This window comes from Balaenoptera physalus, assembly GCF_965194825.1.
Source record: "Balaenoptera physalus genome assembly, chromosome: 2".
In the NCBI taxonomy this organism is placed as follows: Eukaryota; Metazoa; Chordata; class Mammalia; order Artiodactyla; family Balaenopteridae; genus Balaenoptera; species Balaenoptera physalus.
The window spans coordinates 40,651,354-40,678,508 of NC_138883.1; the positions used below are offsets into that span (position 1 = coordinate 40,651,354).

Here is a 27,155-nt window from a genome sequence, read left to right on the forward strand (position 1 = left end):
TACCATCTTATTGATAATTTTCCTTTCAGAAACATTACTCCCTTCAAATATTTTTCATAAACTAAAAAATGATTAACTATCCCTTCTGAACATAAGTAGGACATACGTAGTCAAAAAAGTTACTGGTACTATCTTGGAACCAGAGGGGAGAGACTATTAGAAATTGGAGTAAGCACCAAAGAAGAAGAGTGAGAAATGGTGAAAGAAACTGAATCCTGGTCAGATCACTGGAGCCCTGCATCAAGTCTCACTTGAAGCTAGTCCTTCCCTTTCCTTATTGGCCAATAAAGTTCACTTATTATTTAAGGCAAAAAAAAAAAAAAAAAAAAAAAGTTTAACCAACCATGTTCATTCTGCTTTCCCAAAGCATAGCCAGTTGTTTTCCAGACCCAACAATCACAATTCTTTTAACCAAAGCAGGATCTAATTCCTGACCCGTGCTTATTTCTATTGCTCTTAATTTTTTCAAATCTAAGTCTGCACATCCTTCTGAAATCAGTATGACCAAATATGATGGAGAATTTATTTTTATGACTAAATTGACAAGACTTGGTATTACAGAAACATGACACAGGATCCCATCCTCAGGGCCAACTCTTATCAGGCAAATGTACACCTAGCATATTGTACAGCCAGAGCAGATCATTTTTCATCACACCTGCTCCTTTATACAACAAAATTACTTTCTGTAATAATCATGAAATGAAAAATAATAACAATGCAGAAAAGACACAAATTTTTTCTTCTATTGGATTTTGTACACATTATGCCACTAAAAATTTTTAAATAAAAATAAAATTCATACAACAAAAGAGGAAAAAGTAACAGACAAAAATACCCATTAATTATACTAATTTAATTTTTGAAAACAGGAAAATATTTATAAGTACATAAAAGATTGTCACATCATAGTTTCTGTTTTGAGTTTTACTTATGCAAATTTGTCAGTGAATTCATTAAAGTTGATCTTCCTTGTATATTCATGTTCAATTAGGGAATAAAGCCAGATTTTTCAATTTATCTTTGCTCATAATAAATTGAAGAATATTTTTTGTTAATTTTAATTTCGAGTTTCTTTCTTTAAGCAACAGGTATCCAAATAGCTAGAAAATATCTTAATGATAATAAGTTGGATAGTCTCATAAAATAGCTATTTCACAATAAATTCCAGAAATTGCAATAATGTTCATGTCTTTGTTTCTTTAGGATTTTTTCTAGCAACTTTCAGGCGTCACATAGTCGAAAAGCTTTAAACAAAAATAAATACTCCAAGAACTTAAGTTCTATTTCTTCATCTCTACAATCACTAGACTATCAGTTCACTTCAAATCTACCACTTAAACTCAGAAATATTTAATACCACGGGGGAACTGGAAAGAGAAATTTTGCCAGAAAGGAGTCAGAAGGATTTAAAATCTGACAAACTTACTCTTGAGTGAGGCTAAATGTAGGTGGGTTCGTTGGCGGTGGCGGGGCATGGTGATGTTCTGGGGCTGACTATAAAACTGGGAGTTCTCTGATTACACTTCTGTATACAACACAATATTATTCAGGAACAAAGAATAAAGATGTGCTCATTGGAAGCTTACTTATATACTATGAAATCAAAAGTAATAACAGCAATTGTTTAGAACTTGGACCAAAAGAAGATGTTTTCAGGAAGGAGTATTTGAAAACCAACATTGTTTAGAACTGCTAGTACATGCTGATTAAAAAAAAACAAACAATAAAACAGACTGACTTTTAATTGGTTTTATTTTATTATTTTTTTTAATTCTCTACAGATAATGCAACCCTTGTTGCCTGCATCTGGCTGGGACGGACCATTCCTACCACCCCACCCTGCTACACCTCTGCTATCAGGGCACCAACCCAAAAGCTACCTAAGCTCCAACCCAAAAGCTTGTGAGTCACAATGCCCAACTCAGTCCTATTTTCCTCATGGGGGAAAAAAATGGAGGCTGAAAACTTGGCTCATACTTAGAGCAGAATAATTTTTTAAGTTACAGGATTTTAAAAATATACGAATTTTAAAATGTACACATGAACTCAAAATTAGGTAAACAAAAGCTATTCAACCAACTGCCCCCTGAAATAGTGAAATGGGCTTATTTCTATAGGATTTATCAATGACCTATCTTTTTTTAAATTAATTTTTATTGGAGTATAGTTGTTTTAAAATGTTGTGTTAGTTTCTGCTGTACAGCAAAGTGAATCAGCTGTATGTATACATATATCTCCTCTTTTTTGGATTTCCTTCCCATTTAGGTCACCAAAGAGCACTGAGTAGAGTTCCCTGTGCTATAAAGTAGGTTCTCATTAGTTGTCTATTTTATACATAGTAGTGTATATATGTCAACCCCAATCTCCCAATTCATTCCACCCCCTCTTCCCCCTCCCACGGTATCCATATGTCCATTCTCTACGTCTGTGTCTCTATTTCTTAGAGCAGAATAATTTTGTTTTCATTTTTTTGAGAATAAAATAAGCAAAGTTGCTACATAAACTCATTGCCTTTAAATATACTATCTGAAATTAAAACAATCTAAAAGCATAATAAAAATAAAGCTCATTCAGATTTTGAAAGCTCTGTAAATGGAATGGCCTTGGCCATAAGGTACAGCAGAGAAAAAGTATCCTAAGAGACTAAAAATCTAGTCTTAGCTTTGCACTACCCAGAGATGTGACTATGAGTACAGAAGCGTTTTCTTCTTTGGTCTCTACTGTAATGAACTCATGAGAGTTCACTCTCCCATAAAAGAGTAGAGCTGCTAAGGATTTTTCCCAGTTCTTGCAGCCTCTTTAGAAATATATTTTTTTAAATATTTGATAAATAACTGAACTTAAAGCAACTCACACAACTGTCTTGCCCCAGAGAACCCTTCCCCCTAGTCTCCCTTATCACATTTAAATGGCAATTTTGTACCTCAGATATAACCCTGGGAGCAACTTTTTCGTAACCCTGCACACAACATCCAATCCATCAAAAATTCTCTATTTTATGCTATCAAAATTATATTCATAATTTGACCACTTTCTCAGCAACTACACTGTTACCATCTTAGTATAAGCCACTACCATCTTAACTAAGACAGTTGTAAGTTTTCTTGTTTTCTCTCCACCATCCATTCTCCTATAACAGACCTTTCTAAATGTAAGTCATATGACACACCTTTGTTCAAAATTCTATGACTTCTCGTGTTCTTCACAGTAAAATCCCAAGTCTTGACCATCACCTAAAAAATAAACCCTACGTGGTCTAACTGGGCCCAGCCTGCCTTCTTATATAAAAACCTGCTACCACTCTGACCTCATCTCCTGCTATGCCCCAATTCACGCTACTCCAGGCACTGGACTCCTTTCTCATCCTCATACACATGCCCATCTCAGGGCCACTGCACTTAGAGTTCCTCTGCCTATCCCCATTATATCACATGATTAGCTTCTTTGTTTAATTCATGTCTGTTCAAATATCATCCTACAAAAGATTCCACCCCGACCTATGTAAAAACAGCACTCTACACCAATCACTACATATCCCTTTATCCTAAGGTATTTGTCTTTGGAAGACAAATACCACAGGATAAAGTATTTTGATACAGCCATCTAATAAATTCATCAGTATATTTATATTGTTCATTTCATCCCAATATAATGTAAGCTTCATGACAGTAGGTGCTTTCTCTGTTTTGCTCACTGTTGTTTTTTTAGTACCTAGAAGAGTAACTGACACACAGGAGGTGCTTCATAATCGAATGAGTGATAATCAAATGAATAACAAAAGTAAAAAAAAAACTGCTAAGTAATCAATTATTTTCTCAATTAACATGAGCTAAATACTGTGAGGTTTCGTTTCCCAACAGAGACAATTACATATAGATATACAGAGTCAATTGAATTTTACAGCGATTTGGGAGGAACTGAGCAAATTCCAATAATAAACGGAACTTCCTATTTTAGGGTCCTGCAGAAATCTGAATTAAAACTATATTTCATTGTCATAATTTATAGTTATAATTTTATTACTAAACTAAATAATTTAGTTTATTTAGTGCTGATTTTCTGAGATTAATTTTGGATTATACATATTTTTTAATTAATACTATGATTGAATACTTTTAAAGTCCTTACTACAAACGACTATTCTGGAATCAACTGCATAATTACATTTCCTCAGTGACCCTGTAATCTCGTGAGCATTTACTCTAGACTAAACAGCCTCATTCAGCTGCCCCGTGTCTGACGGTCGATGAAAGAAGCTTGTTTGACAACTGCTTCAAGCAGAAACATATTTTTTTCCATGACTGTAAAAAAAGATTTAAAACTTACCAGACTAGCGCCAGACTAGAAGATTAAGCAAAAGATTCATGATAGATGTGAGTTGATTTCTTTCTAATTCAAATGCCAACAAAAACAGATACTAAAGACATTTTGCTGTCATAGCTATAAAAAAAGTTAATTTAGTAATACTTTCGTAATTACGACAAAGTATATATCATATATTATATACACATACATATTGCATTTTTTGTGAGTTTTGTACTTCTCCATATTCTTTGATTTTCTGGTGCCCCTGAGAATTTTTCCAAAACTAATGTACAGACTTAAGTGTACAGGATTAAAAACAAAACAAACATAAAACAAAACAAACACCTTTTCTCCATTCTTAGACAATCCATGTATAATAAGTCAATAGGTAAAGACTTTGACCAAAAAACAGAAATTCTACAACATGATTTTAAAAAAATACTTCAACATGATAAGAAAAATCACTTAATCAACCAACATGATACTTAATGATGAAACACTTGAAGGATTCACCAAAAAAAAAAAAAAACAAAATGAGACACAAGAAACTGCAATTATCAAAACTGTACAACACCAAGTTAAGAAGTTCTAGCCAAATGCAATAAAATATGAAACTGAAATCAGAGACAGAGCATTTAAAAGAAAAAAATTGTTTTTTCAGGTGACTGGCTTCCAGATAAAACCCCAGATAATCACCTTAAAAAACAAAATTATCAGTAAAACAGCTATATACAAAATGAAAATATATTTAACCAAGAACCAGTAAGAAAGCATAATGAAAACAATTTTATAATAACAGCATCATAAGTACGGTGTAACAAAAATTAATTTCCAAGAAATGTGTCAGATATATGAAAACTTAATAAATTTTAAAAGTCCACTCTTTCCGTAGCAGTTTATAAGTTTAAAGCAATTCCAAATAAAATACCCAAAAAAGGGGTGTTTGGTTGTATCTAGGGGGTAATAGGGATGGCCGTGTCTTAGTTGTTAAGGTGTTTTGGTTTGCTTTGTTTGATTACTTGTTTCATAATATTCTATAATGAAAATTTTCAAATGTACAGAAAACTTGAAAGAACTGTAGGGTGCTTTGTTGCTTTGGCCAACAAAGTTTACTTGGAAGAACATATGTATAAAAATGCTAATAACACTTTGAAAAAGATAAGTAGCAAAGGAAGACTTGCCCCACTCTGGTAGGCAGAATTCTGGGATGGTCCCCAAGATTCCCACCCCCTTGTGTGCAGCCCTGCATGATTTTGTCCTCATGGATATGATGGATTTCAATCCTTAGATTATATCACAAGAGGGATTTTGCAGATGTAATTAAGATCTCGAATTGGTTGATTATAAGTTAATAAAAAGGGAAATTATCTAAGTGGGCCAAACTTAAACAAGTAGGACCCCTTAAAAAAGGAAGAGATTCAAAGAGATTTTCTCCTGTTAGCACTGAAGAAGATGGAAGCCACTGTGAGTTCTACACTGGCAAGAAACCTAATTCTACCAATGATACGAATGAGCTTGAAAGACAGCCCCCCAGACCTCGCTTACATGGACCTACAGCACCTGCTGACACTCTGATCACAGCCACATGCAATCTGAATATATGATCCAAGTAACGCATGCCCAGACTCATAATCCACAGACACTGATAATAAATGAGATAAAATGGATGTTGTTTTAAGCCACTTAAATCTGTGGTAATTTGATACACAGCAATAGAAAATAAATACACAACTTAATACTAAAACATATCATGAATTTAAATGCATAATAATGTGATATGGTTAAAAAACGGAAACATAGATTATTGGAAAAGAAAGGTCAGTGGACCAAAAGCCCTAGTATGTTCATCTAAAACATCAACAGAAAAAAGAAGGACTACTGAATAAATTATTCTGGGCCAACTGATTTACTAGTTGAAAAAAACAGAGTAAAGACTCTTTTATAGCTCCTTACAAATAAATAAATTCCAGATGGATTAAGTGATTACATGTGAATATCAAAGTTATCTAAAAATTAGAATATAAATAAATATATATAAGGTTTTGTGTTGGTTTAGGACTTCTTAAGTAGAAGAGCAATGGAAAATTAGCAGGACATCATTAATATATTTTACTGCTCAAAGACTAAATCTACTTCACATAAAGCAACCCAAGTGTCCATCAACAGATGAATGGATAAAGATGTGGTGTGTTTATACACACACACACACACACACACACACACACACACACACACTGGAATATTACTCAACCATAAAAAAGAATGAAATCCTGCCATTTGCAACAATGTGGATGAACCTAGAGAGTATTATGCTTAGTTAAATAAGTCAGACAGAGAAAGACAAAAACTCTGTTATTATTTATATGTGGAATCTAAAAAATAAAACAAATGAATGTACATAACAAAACAGAAACAGACTCACAGATATAGAAAACAAACTAGTGGTTACGAATAGGGAGAAGGAAGAGGGAGGGGCAAGATAGGGGTATGGGATTAAGAGGTGCAAGCTACTATGTATAAAATAGAAAAGGAACAAGGATATACTGTACAGCAAAGGGAAACATAGCCATTATTTTGTAATAACTTTAAAGGGAAGATAGTCTATAAATATGCTGAATCACTATACTGTAACCTGAAACTAATATAATGTAAATCAACTACATTTCAATTAAAACAAAAATAGGCACAAAGTCAATCATGACCATCAAAAGTCAAAAAAGAAAAATATAAGATATCAAACGTTAATGGTCTTACTATATGGCTAACATATAAATAAGGAAAAATGCTACTCCAATAGAAAAGGGAATAAGGGGCATAAACAGACAATTCATGCATAGGGAGGAAAAGAGGGAAAGAAATTACTGAGGGGACTGTGCCACAATTGTAAAGGTGCCTCCTAAGGAAATGGAACAGCACATGCAATGGCACAAAAATCTGTGAGACACCATGAGGTTCTTAAGAAACACCAAGTATGAGAGGACCAGGACATATGGCTACAAAGGTAGATAGGGGACAGATTATGCAGATAATGATGAGCCACTGAAGAATATTAATAATAGACAGACATGCCCAGATTGATATATTAGAAAGTTTTCTCTGGCAACAATGAGGAAGACTTAAGGAGGGAGACTAAGAGAGTGTTACAACAAAAAATTTTTTAGAATATGTTTCATACCTCATCTCAAATTCTTGACATATAAAGTTCCAATTTATCAATTTTTAAGAGCAAAAGAATGATCACGAAAAGTATCTCCAGGGTTGGCATAAACCTTCCAGACTTCAGAAAATACTACAAAGCTACAGTAATCAAAACAGCATGGCATTGGCACAAAAACAGACATATAGATCAATGGAACAGAATAGAGGGCCCAGAAATAAACCCACACACCTATGGCCAATTAATCTGCAACAAAAACGGCAAGAATATACAATGGAGAAAAGACAGTCTCTTAAGCAAGTGGTGTTGGGAAACCTAGACAGCTAAATGTAAATCAATGAGATTATAACACTCCCTCAAACTATATACAAAAATTAACTCAAAATGGTTTAAAGACCTAAATGTAAGACATGACACCATAAAAATCCTAGAAGAGAACGTAGACAAAACATTATTGACACAAATCATAGCAGTATTTTCTTAGATCAGTCTCCCAAAGCAAAAGAAATAAGCAAAAATAAACAAATGGGATGTAATCAAACTTAAAAGTGTTTGCACAGTAAAGGAAACCATAAACAAAAGACAACCTACAGAATGGGAGAACATATCTGCAAATGATGCAACTAACAAGGGGTTAATATCCAAAATATACCAACAGCTCACACGACTCATTATCAAAAAAACAAACAATCTAATCAAAAAACAGACAGAAGACCTAAAGAGACATTTCTCCAAAGACATACAGATGGCCAACAGTCACATGAAAAGATGCTCAACATTGCTAATTATTAGAGAAATGCAAATCAAAATCACAATGAGGTATCATCTCACACAGGCCAGAATGACTATCATCAGAAAAGTCTACAAATAATAAATGCTGGAGAGGGTGTGGAGAAAAGGGAACCCTCCTACACTGTTGGTTGGAATGTAAGTTGGTGCAGCCACCATGGAAAATAATATGGAGTTTCCTTAAAAAACTAGAAATAGAGCTACCATATGATCCAGCAATCCCACTCCTAAGCATCTATCTGCACACACAATGGAATATTACTCAGCCATAAAAAAGAATGAAATATTGCCATTTGTAGCAACATGGATGGACCTAGAGAATATCATGCTAAGGTGAAATAAGTCAGACAAAGACAAATATTATATGATATTACTTATATGTGGAATCTAAAAAATAATACAGATGAATCTATAGACAAAACAGAAACAGACTCACAGACATAGAAAACATATTATGGTTACCAAAGGGGAAAGGGGGGGGAAGGATAAATTAGGAATATGGGATTAACAGGTACAAACTACTATACATAAAATGGATAAGCAACAAGGATTTACTCTACAGCACAGGGAATTATATTTGATATCTTATAATAACCTATAACAGAAAATAATCTGAAAAAATACTTATATATAACTGAATCACTTTGCTGTACACCTAAAACTAATGGAAGGAAGGAAGGGAGGGAGGGAAAGAATCTCCAGGGTTACTGTGAAGGTGGATCTTCTATTTTAGGGGAACTATATCCTATCCTATTCCCTCAAGAATGAACATTTTAATTGTTTTGCCAATAACAGTAATGGATTTGTAACAGGTCAGTTACTTCTGTTCAGCAATTTGATTTTTATCAGTGTAATCTACAGCCACACAAGAAAACAAAATTGATAAGTGCTGATGAAGATCAAATAAGAAACTTCCTTCTAATTATCATCAGGTTCTACTATTATTACAACCACAATTTTTTTCACAAGTGATTTCATAATAATAGCTAAATAATCTTATCAACTGGTTAGGAAGGACTCTAGATAGTAAATTATCACAGTTTAAGTCTATTTTTTAAAGCTCTCATAGTTGATAGCACAGGACTTACATCAGTTATGTTAACAGGAGAGACAGAAATGAATGTGTGCACTTGGCTACAACACTCTACCACAAAGAAACATACAAAAATGTTCTACAGAAATGAAGATTAAAATTTTATTCTACACAAATCTGGTAGCAAATGGTTTCATTTAAATTCACAAATAAGTAAAAGTGAAAAATATACATCTTACTTAAAGATTATAGCTTATAACAGTTTTTCCTTATTTCTGGAATAGGTTCATGAATGAAAAGTTCATATTAAATAAATCACATATTTTTAAAACAGTAGTGATATTTGACTAAATAATTTGAAATTGATGAATAAAATTGATAATCCTTATAATTTATATTAGTTAAGGGAAATACCCTTCTTTGGGTGGGAAGTAGTAAAATATTAACTAGAAAGCCAGTTGGTTATTAAAAAGACACTCTCACAATGCCAATCAATGAGACTTTACTAAACTAACCACTAAAGCTGCAGCCTGGGGAATTTCAATTAGCAGTTAAGTTTTCTCAATGCTTGCTCCCACTGGCACAGAATTAATAAAATATGTTTACATATTGCCTTGAGCAAACCAGAAGAGTACCGCCAGTGCAATTTGAACTATAATTATATATTCATAATACCCTCCTGAATGAGAAATTCTCATTTATTCTTCATCTACTTCTAAAGTTTAACTAACTTTAGAAAAGATTCCAGTAAAAATCACCTAAAATTTCATGGCAACGTACTTCCGATTTTGTCCTTTATCTAAGTTATACATGAGGACAAAAAAGTAGTTCTTTGGAGACACAATGCCTCCTAAGACCTTATGCCACATACTCCCAAAAATATATAATTAAAATTATTTTGAAAGTGCCTGCATTCATAGTTTTGCACCAACTAAAGTGAAGCTACAAAATGTAGTATTCTTAACTTCTTCATGTCATACAGATTTCAAAGCAAATATAAGAAAATGGAAATAAGGTAATTTATTCTCTATTTGCCTCTAGAGAAACTGAACTTGTTTCCTCTGTAGGATAAAATAACATAAAATGGAAATTTTGTCTTAACAGAAAAAGAAAAGAGAGAGGAGTAGAAGCTAGAGTTTTATGGGAAGGGGGAGAGCCCGTTGTAAAAAGATTAACTGGGGCTTATTAGATGTAATCTTCTAACAAAAATATGGACAACCCTTAGAACAGATGTGTAACTACTATACCTTAAGTCAACTAAAGTTTATATTCCTCTACCTTAAGAGTAGCACCTTTGTAGATACCAAATTATTCTTTGAAAAGTCACTTCACAGAGTAACTTCTTCAGTTTCTTTCTAAATGTTTCTGAAAACTAGATTATGTAAAAATACATTTTTAAATCTAAAGTAATTCTAAAAAGGAAGAAAGCAATATAGCTTCAAATAATAATTCCAGAAAAGAAAATGAACTAGTAAAGTAAGAAATCAATTTAGGATTTATTCTGGCAAATGTTTAAGTATGAAGTCATAACATGTCACCAAAGAGACCACCTGAGCTAATTCATCCTGGCTCCCAAAATGAAACTGTCTGTGTAGAATTCAATCCCTTACGGGACTTCCCTTATGGCACAGTGGTTAAGACTCTGCACTCCCAATGCAGGGGGCCCAGGTTCGATCCCTGGTCAGGGAACTGGATCCCACATGCACGCCGCAACTAGGAGTTCACATGCCACAGCTGGGGAGCCCACCTGTCGCAACTAAGACCCGGGCAACAAAATAAACAAATAAATAAAATATTATTAAAACAAAAAAGAATTCAATCCCTTTCTTAAGATACAAGGCTGATGAGAAGGAAGGTGTGAGACACATTCTATTTTGGTAGATACTTCTACATCAAGAAAAAGTCAATGTTTCTTTAGCAATTCTGACATCACTATTGATGATCTAGAAATTCTTCCACTACTTAGCCACAGAAGCTAAAAGAAACTTATAATCAAGGTCCATTGCTTGAAATACATACAAACTTGTAATCAGAACAATTTGTCTTCTTAACTGTTGTGGATACAGAATATATTGTACAGTCTTTGTTGCAAGAGACAAAAGTATACTTCTAGAATTCTGAACTAACTATACTTTAAATAGTCAATAATTAATGAAAGCCCCCCAACCACTAAAACAAAACAAACTAAAACCATGATCCAGTATCCTTTATTTAGGTTCAAGTAAGATTTTAGATATGAAAAACTTGGGAAAAGTACAAACAGTATAGTTATACCTTATCTAAATTGCGCTTACCCTACATTTTTTTTTAATAAATTTACTTACTTACTTACTTATTTACTTATTTATTCATTTTTGGCCGTGTTGGGTCTTCGTTGCTGTGCGTGGGCCTTCTCTAGTTGCGGCGAGCGGGGGCTACTCTTCGTTGCGGTGCACAGGCTTCTCATTGCAGTGGCTTCTCTTGTTGCGGATCACGGGCTCTAGGCGCACGGGCTTCAGTAGTTGTGGCTCGCGGGCTCAGTAGCTGTGGAATGCAGGCTCAGTAGTTGTGGCTCGCGGGCTCTAGAGCACAGGCTCAGTAGCTGTGGCACACAGGCTTAGCTGTTCCACGGCATGTGAGATCTTCCCAGACCAGGGCTCAAACCCGTGTCTCCTGCACTGGCAGGCGGATTCTTAACCACTGTGCCACCAGGGAAGCCCTACCCTACATTTTAAAATTCAAACCACAACAGTAAAGATAGAAGTAAAACAAAAAGGGCTCCAAACAATCAAAAGTGTTGCCAAAGCTTATTCAATTTTAAAATTTTACTCAAAACAAGAAAAAAAGAAAAACACTCAATCAAGCTACTCTATTTTACAGAGACTTCTAACAGGGTTAGCTAAATATTAACATACAAATATACAGCAGCACCACCACCACAGCAGATTAAAAGAGGAAGATGAAGAGGATATTCCATTGAGTAGACCAAATAAAAATCAGCAAAAACCGAACATGCACGAGGAAATGAACTATTAAAAAAACAGCCAGGACTCACCTTCTGGGGTAGGGCAAAGGTTGGGTGCCACTAGAGGAGGAGTAAAAAACCTACTGCCACCCTCCCCAACCCTGTACTGACACAGAATAAAGCCTTCAATCACTGAGGCAAGGCAGGAAACCCACTATTACCTAAACTAACATAATGATGCGAAGCAGAGGTTGAAAGAAGGGCAGGAAACTGTCTTATACCCAACACCTCCCATCCCCACCACCACAAGACAGAGCTCACCTGTGGGGTTGGGAGAGGATAGCAAACTCAACTGCATCCTTAAGTAGGAGACAGAAGTTGTTTGCCTCTGGGGAAGAGAAAGGTACACTGAGAAAGCACCACTCTGAGGCTCTGGCACACAGACCTCCTAAAACAAAAATCAGAACAGGAGAACTAAGAAACCCCCTTGCTCCTACCACAAGACTTATTCCGAGTAAAAAGCAAGAGGAGTCTATTGCTGAGGAGGGACACTGAGAGAGAGAACCCCTTTCTGGCTCAAGCTTGCAGAGTCTGCTGAAAGCTGAGGGTGGAGCAAGAAGACTAAGAAAAACCCTGCAGCACTCCAGGCCTCATACTAGGTACAAAGTGGCAACAGATCATGGCTGGAAGAATCTGAAGCCTGTGATACACAGATGGTAACTTGAGCAACAACAACCAAACTGAGATCAAACTACAGACTTGATACTCAACTCCCTACACTAATGGCCTAACAGAAAAAGGGACATAAATATTTCTGGCCATAAATATTATTTACCTCAGTCTCTACTGTTCTGTTGTACAATATTCAAACAAAATTACAATAAACACAAGAAAGCAGGAAAAACAAATCCACTATTAAGGTATAAAATAGTCGATAGAATCAGACCCAGAGATGTTAGAACAATCAAAGAGGCACCTGAAAATAACATGATTACTAAGCTGAAGGATCTAATGGAAAAAGTGGATAATATGTACAAATAGAATTTGTACATAGGGAATTTCAACAAAAAGATGGAAATTACAAAAAGGAGTGAAATGGAAATGCTAGAAATGACAACTGCAATATCAGAAAGAATTCCTTTGATGAGCTTATCAGCAAAAGGGACACAGAAGAATAAGTGAACTGTAAGGAAAGGACAAGAAGAATTATCCAAACTTTTGAAACACAAAACTCAAGAAAAGATTGAAAAACACAAAATAGAGCATCCAAGAACTGTAAAACAACATCAGAAGGTCTTACCTATGTGAAATCAGAGTCTCAGAATGAAAACATAGAGAAAATGGGGCAGAAGAAATCTGTGAAGAGATACTGGTTGAGTTATTTACAAAATAAAAACAAGTTACAGTCCCAAGATTTCAGAGAAACTTTTAAAGCTCAGAGAAACTATATCTTCATATATAATGTCACATTATTGTAGAAAACATACAGTAAAATCTTGCTTTTGTAATCCAGTCTGGCAATTTCTGCCTATTATTTGGAGTATTTAGACCTGTTCTATCAAACATGGTAGCCACTAACTATATGTGGTTATTTAAATTAAACTGAATAAAATTTAATACACTCTTCTTCAGTTACACTAGGCATATTCAAGTGCTCAGTAGAAGCATGCAACTGGTGGCTACTATACTGAACAGCACAGACAAAGAATATTCCCATTTCAGAAAGCTTTATTGGATAGTGTTTGTTTAGAACAATGTAATTACTGATACAGTTAAGATTAAATCTACCACAATGTTATTTCTTTCCTAATTATACCATTTCTTTATTTTTTGACTCTCTTTTCCTGCCCTCCTTTTCATTAATGGAATATTTTTAATGATCTCATTATTTACTCTGCTACTTGCTTACTGTCTGTCCCTCTTTGTTTTACAATTTTAGTTGTTGCTCTAGGATTTATACTAAATATCTCCAAATGCTATTATACCTCTTCATGCATAGTGTAGGAACAGTACAACAGCCAAGTTTTTCCCTCTTCCTATCCTTTGTAGTAACTGTTGTACAGTTTATTTTTGTGTTCTTATTATTCATGGCCATTTCCATAGCCTTTCAAATGTAACTTTTTAAACAAATTTATTTATTTTATTTCTTTATTTTTGGCTGTGTTGGGTCTTCGTTGCTGTGCGTGGGCTTTCTCTAGTTGTGGCGAGTGGGGGCTACTCTTCATTGCAGTGCATGGGCTTCTCACTGCGGTGGCTTCTCTTGCTGGGGAGCACAGGCTCTGGGTGCGTGGGCTTCAGTAGTTGTGGCTCGCAGGCTCTAGAGCACAAGCTCAGTAGTTGTGGTGCACAGGCTTAGTTGCTCCATGGGATCTTCCCGGACCAAGGCTTGAACCCGTGTCCCCCACATTGGCAGATGGATTCTTAACCACTATGTCACCAGGGAAGCCATCAAACGTAATTTTAATGAAAATATTATTAGAAAAAGCAACTGTAACAGAGGAGTACTTTAAACACTCTGTCTTCACTAATATTAAAAGTAAAGATTTTAAGAAAATTTATTTTAAAGATACTGAATTCTGGCCCTTGCTAACCCAGTAAGAAATAAGAAATCAATGTCTATATCACTTATAACTTTTCACATAAAACCCGATATTGTCTGTCTTTTCAAGCTTCAATTTTAACATCTAGGCCAATTATTTGATAAATTTGTAATCTAAAACTCAAAAGGGGTTTTAGGTTTTGTTTCACTTCCCCATGGCTTCATGCTTGGAGGCTGCAGAACTTTTAAGAGAATACAAAACTAAAGAAAATCTTAAGATCTACCAAAGAGCAGATAAGTGAATTATCTATCATTTTAACAGTAATTTGACCTTGGAGCCTCCATATTCATATGTAAAATACTACACTTTATGTTCAAGATTGCAGTTTCGGTTTTGAAGATGCCTGTAGCTTTTATTATCTGTTTCATCTACCTCATTTTTGCTGTTGGGGCCTCTTTTTAAATTACTTTTTTATTACTTGGTTTCACCGTATCCATTACTTTCTTTTCACATTGTACTTTTTTTTTTTTTAGTCTTTTTTTAAATTTTTTAATTGAATTTTATTTATTTTTTTATACAGCAGGTTTTCTTAGTCATCAATTTTACACACATGTCAATCCCAATTGCCCACTACCATTCCCACCACACCGTGGCTTTCCCCCCTTGTTGTTCATACGTTTGTTCTCTACATCTGTGTCTCAACTTCTGCCCTACAAACTGGTTCATCTGTACCATTTTTCTAGGTTCCACATACATGCATTAATATACGATATTTGTTTTTCTATTTCTGACTTACTTCACTCTGTATGACAGTCTCTAGATCCATCCACGTCTCAACAAATGACTCAATTTCGTTCCTTTTTATGGCTGAGTAATACTCCATTGTATATATGTACCATGTCTTCTTTATCCATTCGTCTGTCGATGGGCATTAAGGTTGCTTCCATGACCTGGCTATTGTAAACAGTGTTGCAATGAACATTGCGGTGCATGTGCCTTTTTGAATTATGGTTTTCTCTGGGTATATGCCCAGTAGTGGGATTGATGGATCATAAGGTAATTCTATTTTTAGTTTTTTAAGGAACCTCCATACTGTTCTCCATAGTGGCTGTATCAATTTACATTCCCACCAACAGTGCAAGAAGGTTTCCTTTTCTTCACGCCCTCTCCAGCATTTGTTGTCTGTAGACTTTCTGATGAAGCCCATTCTAACTGGTGTGAGGTGATACCTCATTGTAGTTTTGATTTGCATTTCTCTAACAATTAGTGATGTTGAGCAGCTTTTCATGTGCTTCTTGGCCATCTGTACGTCTTCTTTGGAGAAATGTCTATTTAGGTCTTCTGCCCATTTTTGGATTGGGTTGTTTGTTTCTTTAATATTGAGCTGCATGAGCTGTTTATATATTTTGGAGATTAATCCTTTCTCTGTTGATTCGTTTGCAAATATTTTCTCCCATTCTGAGGGTTGTCTTTTCATCTTGTTTATGGTTTCCTTTGCTGTGCAAAAGCTTTGAAGTTTCATTAGGTCCCTTTTGTTTATTTTTGTTTTTATTTCCATGACTCTAGGACATGGATCAAAAAAGATCTTGCTGTGATTTATGTCAAAGAGTGTTCTTCCTATGTTTTCCTCTAAGAGTTTTATAGTGTCTGGTCTTACATTTAGGTCTCGAATCCATTTTGAGTTTATTTTTGTGTATGGTGTTAGGGAGTATTCTAATTTCATTCTTTTACATGTAGCTGTCCAGTTTTCCCAGCACCACTTATTGAAGAGACTGTCTTTTCTCCATTGTATATCCTTGCCTCCTTTGTCATAGATTAGTCGACCATAGGTGCGTGGGTTTATCTCTGGGCTTTCTGTCTTGTTCCATTGATCCATGTTTCTGTTTCTGTGCCGGTACCATATTGCCTTGATTACTGTAGCTTTGTAGTATAGTCTGAAATCACGGAGTCTCATTCCTCCAGCTCCATTTTTTTCCCTCAAGACTGCTTTGGCTATTCAGGGTCATTTGTGTCTCCAAACAAATTTTAAGATTTTTGGTTCTAGTTCTGTAAAAAATGCCATGGGTAATTTGATAGGAATTGCATTGAATCTGTAGATTGCTTTGGCTAGAATAGTCATTTTCACAATGTTGATTCTTCCAATCCAAGAACATGGTATATCTCTCCATCTGTTGGTATCATCTTTAATTTCTTTCATCAGTGTCTTATACTTTTCTGCATACAGGTCTTTGGTTTCCCTAGGTAGGTTTATTCCTAGGTGTTCTATTCTTTTTGTTGCAAGGGTAAATGGGAGTGTTTCCTTAATTTCTCTTTCAGATTTTTCATCATTAGTGTACAGGAATGCAAGAGATTTCTGTGCATTAATTTTGTATCCTGCAACTTTACCAAATTCATTGATTAGCTCTAGTAGTTTTCTGGTGGCATTTTTAGGATTCACTATGTATAGTATCATGTCATCTGCAAACAGTGACAGTTTTACTTCTTCTTTTCCAATTTGTATTCCTTTTATTTCTTTTTCCTCTGTGATTGCCGTGGCTAAGACTTCCAAAACTATGTTGAATAATAGTGGTGAGAGTGGACATCCTTGTGTTGCTCCTGATCTTAGAGGAAATACTTTCAGTTTTTCACCATTGAGAATGATGTTTGCTGTGGGTTTGTTGTATATGGCCTCTATTAAGTTGAGGTAGGTTCCCTCTATGCCCACTTTCTGGAGAGTTTTTATCATAAATGGGTGTTGAATTTTGTCAAAAGCTTTTTCTGCATCTATTGAGATGATCATATGGTTTTTATTCTTCAATTTCTTAATATGGTGTATCACATTGATTGATTTGCGTATATTGAAGAATCTTTGCATCCCTAGGATAAATCCCACTTGATCATGGTATATGATCCTTTTAATGTATTGTTGGACTCTGTTTGCTAGTATTTTGTTGAGGATTTTTGCATCTATATTCATCAGTGATATTGGTCTGTAATTTTCTTTTTTTGTAGTATCTTGGTCTGGTTTTGGTATCAGGGTGACGGTGGCTTTGTAGAATGAGTTTGGGAGTATTCCTTCCTCTGAAATATTTTGGAAGAGTTTGAGAAGGATGGGTGTCAGCTCTTCTCTAAATGTTTGATAGAATTCACCTGTGAAGCCATCTGGTCCTGGACTTTTGTTTGCTGGAAGATTTTTCATCAGTTTCAATTTCATTACTTGTGATTGGTCTGTTCATATTTTCTGTTTCTTCCTGGTTCAGTCTTGGAAGGTTATTCCTTTCTAAGAATTTGTCCATTTCTTCCAGGTTGTCCATTTTGTTGGCATAGAGTTGCTTGTAGTACTCTCTTAGGATGCTTTGTATTTCTGCGGTGTCTGTTGTAACTTCTCCTTTTTCATTTCTAATTCTATTGATTTGAGTCCTCTCCCTTTTTTTCTTGATAAGTCTGGCTAATGGTTTATCAATTTTGTTTATCTTCTCAAAGAACCAGCTTTTACTTTTATTGATCATTGCTATTGTTCATTTATTTCTGCTCTGATCTTTATGATTTCTTTCCTTCTGCTAACTTTGGGTTTTGTTTGTTCTTCTTTCTCTAGTTCCTTTAGGTGTAAGGGTAGATTGTTTATTTGAGATTTTTCTTGTTTCTTGAGGTAGGCTTGTATAGCTATAAACTTCCCTCTTAGGGGGCTTCCCTGGTGGCACAGTGGTTGAGAATCTGCCTGCCAATGCAGGGGACACGGGTTCGAGCCCTGGTCTGGGAAGATCCCACATGCCATGGAGCAACTGGGCCCGTGAGCCACAATTACTGAGCCTGCGCGTCTGGAGCCTGTGCTCCGCAACAAGAGAGGCTGCGATAATGAGAGGCCCGTGCACCGCGATGAAGAGTAGCCCCCACTTGCCGCAACTAGAGAAAGCCCTCGTACAGACACGAAGACCCAACACAGCCATAAATTAATTAATTAATTAATTAATTTAAAAAAAAAAACTTCCCTCTTAGAACTACTTTTGCTGCATCCCATAGGTTTTGGATCGTCATGTCTTTATTGTCATTTGTCTCTAGGTTTTTTTGATTTCCTCTTTGATTTCTTCAGTGATGTCTTGGTTATTTAGTAATGTATTGTTTAGCCTCCATGTGTTTGTGTTTTTTACATTTTTTTCCCTGTAATTCATTTCTAATCTCATAGCATTGTGGTCAGAAAAGATGCTTGATATGATTTCAATTTTCTTAAATTTACTGAGGCTTGATTTGTGACCCAAGATGTGATCTATCCTGGAGAATGTTCTGTGCGCACTTGAGAAGAAAGTGTAATCTGCTGGTTTTGGATGGAATGTCCTATAAATATCAATTAAATCTATCTGGTCTATTGTGTCATTTAAAGCTTGTGTTTCCTTATTTATTTTCATTTTGGATGATCTGTCCATTGGTGTAAGTGAGGTGTTAAAGTCCCCCATTAATTTTGTGTTACTGTCGATTTCCTCTTTTATAGCTGTTAGTAGTTGCCTTAGGTATTGAGGTGCTCCTATGTTTGGTGCATATATATTTATAATTGTTATATCTTCTTCTTGGATTGATCCCTTGATCATTATGTAGTGTCCTTCCTTGTCTCTTGTAACATTCTTTATTTTAAAATCTATTTTATCTGATATGAGTATTGCTACTCCAGCTTTCTTTTCATTTTCATTTGCACGGAATATCTTTTTCCATCCCTTCACTTTCAGTCTGTATGTGTCCCTAGGTCCGACGTAGGTCTCTTGTAGACAGCATATAGATGGGTCTTGTTTTTGTATCCATTCAGCAAGCCTGTGTTTTTTGGTTTGAACATTTAATCCATTCATGTTTAAGGTAATTATCGATATGTATGTTCCTGGTATCATTTTCTTAATTGTTTTGGGTTTGTTTTTGTAGGTCCTATTCTTCTCTTGTGTTTCCCACTTAGAGAAGTTCCTTTAGCATTTGTTGTAGAGCTGGTTTGTTGGTGCTGAATTCTCTTAGCTTTTGCTTGTCTGTAAAGCTTTTGATTTCTCCATCGAAGCTGAATGAGTTCCTTGCCGGGTAGAGTACTCTTGGTTGTAGGTTCTTCCCGTTCATCACTTTAAGTATATCATGCCACTCCCTTCTGGCTTGTAGAGTTTCTGCTGAGAAATCAGCTGTTAACCTTATGGGAGTTCCCTTGTATGTTATTTGTCGTTTTTCCCTTGCTGCTTTCAATAATTTGTCTTTGTCTTTAATTTTTGCCAGTTTGATTACTATGTGTCTCGGCGTGTTTCTCCTTGGATTTATCCTGTATGGGACTCGCTGCGCTTCCTGGACTTGGGTGGCTATTTCCTTTCCCATGTTAGGGAAGTTTTCGACTATAATCTCTTCAAATATTTTCTCTGGTCCTTTCCCTCTCTCTTCTCCTTCTGGGACCCCTATAATGCGAATGTTGTTGCATTTAATGTTGTCCCAGACGTCTCTTAGGCTGTCTTCATTTCTTTTCATTCTTTTTTCTTTATTCTGTTCCACAGCAGTGAATTCCACCATTCTGTCTTCCAGGTCACTTATCCGTTCTTCTGCCTCAGTTATTCTGCTATTGATTCCTTCTAGTGTAGTTTTCATTTCAGTTATTGTATTGTTCATCTCTGTTTGTTTGTTCTTTAATTCTTCTAGGTCTTTGTTAAACATTTCTTGCATCTTCTCGATCTTTGCCTCCATTCTTATTCCGAGGTCCTGGATCACCTTCACTATCATTATTCTGAATTCTTTTTCTGGAAGGTTGCCTATCTCCACTTCATTTAGTTGTTTTTCTGAGGTTTTATCTTGTTCCTTCATCTGGTACATAGCCTTCTGCCTTTTCATCTTGTGTATCTTTCTGTGAATGTGGTTTTTGTTCCACAGGCTGCAGGATTGTAGTTCTTCTTGCTTCTGCTGTCTGCCCTCTGGTGGATGACGCTATCTAATAGGCTTGTGTAAGTTTCCTGATCCACATTATACTCATTGTGCTATTTTCTTTTGTTAAGAAACAACTGTTTCTCGATTATCTTTTCATTTAGTAGTTTAGATTGAGACACCAGATTAGTATATGATTTACTCCGTCCAACAAAGTTTGTATCTATACTTTCCATAAGTACACAAATACCCATTTGTTCCCCTAAGACAGAATGTGATCATCTCCATCACTCACAAAAGCCACAATCCCAAGTTCATTTCCAAACTGGATGCATATATTACAGCTTTTGAGCCACTGGGCCAGCTCTACATCATACACTTTGACAAAATGTATTTTGTGGCTCATTTCTCATAAATATAATTTCACTGTACACAACAGACATTGAGTAAATGTACTCTTTTTCATGGCAAGGAGTTCAACTCTATTTTCACTGGCTTACTGCTGACTAAATTAAGCCCCTATTTCTAAAAAAAATACACAGTGAGCCAAAAATGAACAGCTACTTCAGTATGGCTGGCTGCCAATGACATCCTTAAAAGGGAACTAATACAATCCAGTCTCAATCTCAAAAGACCTAATAGGACCGTAGGAAAAATAACATATTAACTTAGTATTAAGCACCATTCATTTCTTACAAAAGAGTAAAGTTCTGTAAACTCAAAATCTAAGAATGCTAAAGTATCAGTTAAAAATGGTAACAACCAAGCCCTAAACATCAGCTCCTCAATGAGAAGTTCTTCTGAACACTTACCCAAGTCTTCCTAGCATCTGAAGCTCAGGAACTTGTGGTCCACAAGTCTCTATTTGCAGTGGTTGGTATTCATATAGAGCTTCTTCAAGCTTTTGAATGGGTGGTAATGAAATATGTTGACCCTGTTAGAAAAATGAAGGAAAATAATACTTTTTAATATTACTTTCATTTTAATACTTATTTGCAGTCATTTTAAAGGTGAGCTAAATTCCTCACATTAAAAATATTACCCATTATTCATTACATTACTGAAACCCATTTGATATAATTAACACATAGTCAGTGACACATGATTTAAAGGAAGAAAACTAAATCCATCATGAAATTAAAATTTAGCCTTAAAGAGTACAGCTGTTAAATGTCAATGGTAGAATTCAGCAAACATATAAGCATAGTCTATTCTCACATTTTCCTATTTTTATTATACAACTTTGACAGTTTTGGTAACCTGTGTTTTGTTGAAAGCTTTAGTTAAGGAAGGACACTAATGAAATTATTCTCTGCAAAGTTTTGCCACATAAATGTCTATTCTCTTAAGTCTTTACAATGGAATTAAACTTACTTAACAAATATGTGTATCTGATGTCTACTTACACACACACACACAAAATGAGGAAATTTTATGCTAAAAATTAAGTTGAATGGAATATCCACGTATTTTCCTGAAAAGAACTACTGGATAAATAAAATAAAAAGACCATACTTGATGAAAAATATACAAAATAAAATGCCACTCAGCCACATAGCACCATTACACTGAGATTTACATATTTATTGTAATCTGAGCACATAATTCTAATTTTTTAAAATCCGTATTTTTTTATATAGTCCATGTTTTCTGATTCTAACTCGAATTCTGTTATTTTTCTTGGTATAGTTCTCATCAGCTTCTCTATGTCCTAACTTTTTAATAAAAACTAGTTCTTACAGTTATTAATTCCAATGTTTTCTAGTTTATAATTTATTTCTCGTTACCTCCCTTAGTTTCCGTTACTTAAATTACTAAGTTGGATACATAAAACATTTGTTCTCTTTTATTTAAAGAAAAAAAAGGTAAAAACCGTAAATTAAAAGTGATACAGTGGGCTTCCCTGGTGGCACAGTGGTTGAGAGTCTGCCTACCGATGCGGGGGACAGGGGTTCGAGCCCTGGTCTGGGAAGATCCCACATGTCACAGAGCGACTGGGCCCGTGAGCCAAAACTACTGAGCCTGCGCATCTGGAGCCTGTGCTCTGCAACAAGAGAGGCCGCGATAGTGAGAGGCCCATGTACCGCAATGAAGAGTGGCCCCCCTGCTCCCCGCAACTAGAGAAAGCCCTTGCACAGAAACGAAGACCCAACACAGCTAAAAATAAATAAATAAATAAATAAATTTATAAAGGTGATACAGTGCAACTGAGGCAGTGAGGAACGACCACTGTGGATGTTTGCATATGACTCATGGTTTTTCTCTTCAACAAGTTTAATACCATGTAGCATTATCCTAGCTTGTTTACCATCATATTAATAGCTTCTCTGACACTGTGACCTCAAAACTCCTTCACCAAACTCAGGCAAAGGACTTGAACAGACATTTCTCCAGAGATGTACAAATGGCCAATAAGCACCAAAAAAGATGTTTAACATCACTAGTCATTAGGGAAATGCAAATGAAAACCATGAGGATATAAAATTGCCCCTCAGTATCCCTGAGGGGTCTGGTTCCAAGTTGCCCCAGGGATACCAAAATCCATGGATGCAGAAGTCCTTTATATAAAATGGCATACTAGCACAGTCAGACCTCCCTATCCCCAGATTCCTCATGCCTGGGTTCTGCATCCATGAATTCAACCAAACCCAGATTGAATTTCATGGCTGGTTGAAGCCATGGATGTGGAACCCACAAATACAGAGGGCCCAACTGTAGCACTTAACACCCACAGCTATTTAGGATGGCTATTATCCAAAACAAAAACAAAAACAAAAAACCACATAAAATAACAAGTGTTGGCAAGGATGTGGAGAAATTGGAACTCATGTGCATTGCTGATGGGAATGTAAAATGGTGCAGCTACTATGGAAAACAGACAGCAATTCCTCAAAAGATTACAAGATTAAATATAGGGCTTCCCTGGTGGCGCAGTGGTTGAGAATCTGCCTGTCAATGCAGGGGACACGGGTTCGAGCCCTGGTCTGGGAAGATCCCACATGCCATGAAGCAACTGGGCCCGTGAACCACAATTACTGAGCCTGCGCGTCTGGAGCCTGTGCTCCGCAACAAGAGAGGCCGCGATGGTGAGAGGCCCGCGCACCGCGATGAAGAGTGGTCCCCACTTGCCACAACTAGAGAAAGCCCTTGCACAGAAACGAAGACCCAACACAGTCATAAATAAATAAATAAATTAATTAATTTTTTAAAAAAAGATTAAATATAAAATTACCATATAAGCCAACAACTCCACTTCTGGGTATACACCCAAAAGTAGTGAAAGGAGGAATTTGAACGGATATTTGTACACCCCTACTCATAGCAGCATTACTCACAATAGCCAAAAGGTAAAAGTAACCCTGTGTCCATCGATGGATAGTGAATAGGGTATTCACACAATGGACTATTATTCAGTCTTTAAAAAGGAAAGAAATCTGATACATGCTAAAACATGGATGAACCTTGAAGACATTATGCTAAGTGAATGAAATAAGCCAGTCACAAAAGGATAAATATTGTATGATTCCAATTATATGAAGTTCTTAGAGTAGTCAAATTCATAGAGACAGAAAGCAGAATGATGATTGCCAGAGGGTGTGGGGAGGCAGGGGATGAGGCATTACTATTTAAATGAGTACAGAGTTTTAACTGGATAAGATAAAAAAAATCCTGGCGATGGATGGTGGTGATGGATGTACACCATGAACACACTTCAAAATAGTTAAAATGGTAAAGTTTATGTAATACATATTTTACCACAATTTTTTTAAATGGGTTTTAGCACTTCCCTGATGGCACAGTGGTTAGGAATCTGCCTGCCAGTGCAGGGGACACAGGTTCGAGCCCTGGTCCGGGAAGATTCCCACATGCCGCAGAACAACTAAGCCCGTGCGCCACAACTACTGAACCTGTGCTCTAGAGCCTGTGAGCCACAACTACTGAGCCCACGCGCCACAACTAGGTGAATCCCACCTGCCTAGAGCCCATGCTCCGCAACAAGAGAAGCCTCCGCAATTAGAAGCCCGCACACCTCAACAAAGAGTAGCCCCCACTTGCCGCAACTAGAGAAAGCCCGTTTGCAGCAATGAAGACCCAACGCAGCCAAAAATAAAATAAAATTTTTAAAAAATAATAAAAATTCTTGGTGAAAATGAAAAATGTGTCTTTAAATAAAATTAAAATTAAAAAAATAAAAATGGTTTTAGATACTCTGATTTTCTCATTTACCTGGCTGAAATAATACACATCAAAAACGAGATAAAAGTGAGATTTATGGAAAACTCCATTAACATTATTTTAACCCTTAACCTCCATATGTTTCAGAGCCTTTCTTAATAAACTTGAAACTGTCAAGCTAAATCTTGTACTACCTCTCAGTAATCCAATTTCTGAACAGTGAATCTGAGTACAGAATATTACACAGGTTAAGAAGGGGCCTGCCTAAGCGGGACATTTTGAGTGGCATTTTGACATCCTTGTTTCAAAGTGTCTTCTTCATAAGTTACTAAGTACTATATTCTCCTGCCACATTATACAAAAAGTCCAGTATTGCTGTCACATTTTTAGGTTAAAAAAAAAGAACAAAAAAACAAAAAAGTAAACTGTAAGAATTTTAAAAGGACACCTATTATATTATAGTTATCCCATAACACAGTAATGCAGATTACTTTGATTACTCCATTTTCATATTACAAATTAGAAAGCAAGACCCAGGAAAGATGATACAAAATGGATAATTCCAAGAGCTGGAATATTTTCCAAGGAAGATAATATTCAAAAAACAGACAGGCTCTCTTAAGTCATTAACGTGGGAATGAGCACATTAAAAGTAATCATTCCCTAAATAGCAACAATGATGCCCAAGTTAAAAGTTATGATGTCATATAATCCAAAGTCTTGTCTGCAAGTTTGTGGGTACATAAAAGATCATATAATAATAATAGCTAACATTATTTACTCAGTGCCAGGCACTGGTCTAAAGGCTTTTAATGTATTATTTCTTTAGTATTAACAATAGTTTTATGAGATAAATACTATCATCCCTACTTTACAAATGAGGAACAGGGGCTTAGATATGTGACTTAGCAAGGTCACACTGTAGGTAATGCCAGGTTGAGGATTAAAAGCCAAGGGTGTCAGATTCTAAAGCCTGTGTTCTTTTCCCCTAACTTCCTTATTTTATGGATAAAGAAACTAAGACCCCTAAACTATAAATTTCTCCTAAGGTGACATAGTTAGAGTCATATCTCCTAATTCCTGTCTAGTGTGGGCTCTACCATACCACACTGCCTATCAATATCCTATTTTTAGACAATATAATCACAGTTGCTCAATTTAAAAGTCTGATATTAATAAGTCCTAGATTTCTATACAAATTCTAATAATTTAGATATGGTCAAAATGCCATAGGTTCAAAAAGACAAATTTTTTTATAGCATTTAGAGAGAAATAAACATTACTCAGTGGTAATTCTATTTATCATGAGAATGAGAAAACAAAGTTCATAAATGATACACAACCTAGTCTTCTAACATTCAATCTTTTCCCCCCAAAACTGGTGTAAGATAGATGCCAAGTTTCTCAAATCTAAACCTGAGGAAGAACTTACAGTACAAATCACTGACATAATTAAGATTAAAAAAAAAAAATCACCAAGAGACCAGCTATCTCAACAAGAAGTCCTATGAGGAAAATGTTAGGGGTTTTTACGTGACTGGAGGCAAAACAGTGTTTAAAAGTTTCTGGATGCAAAATGAAAATGAAAGTGACATTTCTACACAAAACAGTAAGTGTGATATTATTCTAAATTATCAGGAAAAGGAGGATTCAGATTAAAGAAGTCACACTGTATGATGCAATAGTGATATTCAACACCTGAACTAAATTTGACTTGGCACCAAATGATATAGTATAGACTGAAGAGGGCTATAGAAAAATCAAGAGAGGAAAAATCAATGAAAGGTGGAAAACTGAAACAGTGCAACTTGTGCAAGACCTCAGAGGGCAGACAAAGTCTACAAAAGCAAGGCAATAAAGAAGACAGCAATGTTACTAGAGCAGTATGTGTGTCTTGAGACTATATGAAATAAACAGGAGCAGAGAATGGATATATGGGGAAGTGGGGGCCGAAAGACACTGAATCAGTATGGTACAGCTTACATTACAGCCAGAAAATAGTCCAAGACTAATTTGAACTCATATGGTAAAAAATCAGACCCTTCAAAACAATGTCAAAACAAATCTCCATCAAATTACCAAATAAAGGATAATATGAAAGAATAATACCCAATATGACAAGAGAGTGTGGAGAAAGATGTTCTCATACACTGCTGATAGGAGAGCAAATAATGGAATTGCTTTCTTTATGAAAAACAATTTAGTAAACCTTTAAAGTATTCATATAGCTTAACCCAATAATTCCACTTGAAAGAATTTATAAGAAAAAAACAGAAATATACTAATCAAATCTTTATTCAAAAGACTGACCATCACAGTTTATAATTGTGAAAAACCAAAAGGAACATAAATGTTCAGCAA

The 27,155-nt window shown here is 35.6% G+C and overlaps 1 protein-coding gene across 4 annotated transcripts in view; it reads right to left on the reverse strand.

Moving 5' to 3' along the window:
* The window catches only part of MNAT1 (MNAT1 component of CDK activating kinase), a 212,854-nt gene that overhangs the window by 73,673 nt on the left and 112,026 nt on the right, over positions 1 to 27,155 (reverse strand). For 3 of the 4 annotated variants that reach the window (XM_082450478.1, XM_082450480.1, XM_082450477.1), the window contains exon 7: positions 21,431 to 21,552. In XM_082450478.1, coding sequence (XP_082306604.1) covers positions 21,431 to 21,552 — 122 coding nt within the window. Of the gene's footprint in view, positions 1 to 13,526; positions 13,588 to 21,430; positions 21,553 to 27,155 lie in introns of those variants that run through there. The other variant, XM_082450479.1, reaches the window with a different exon arrangement.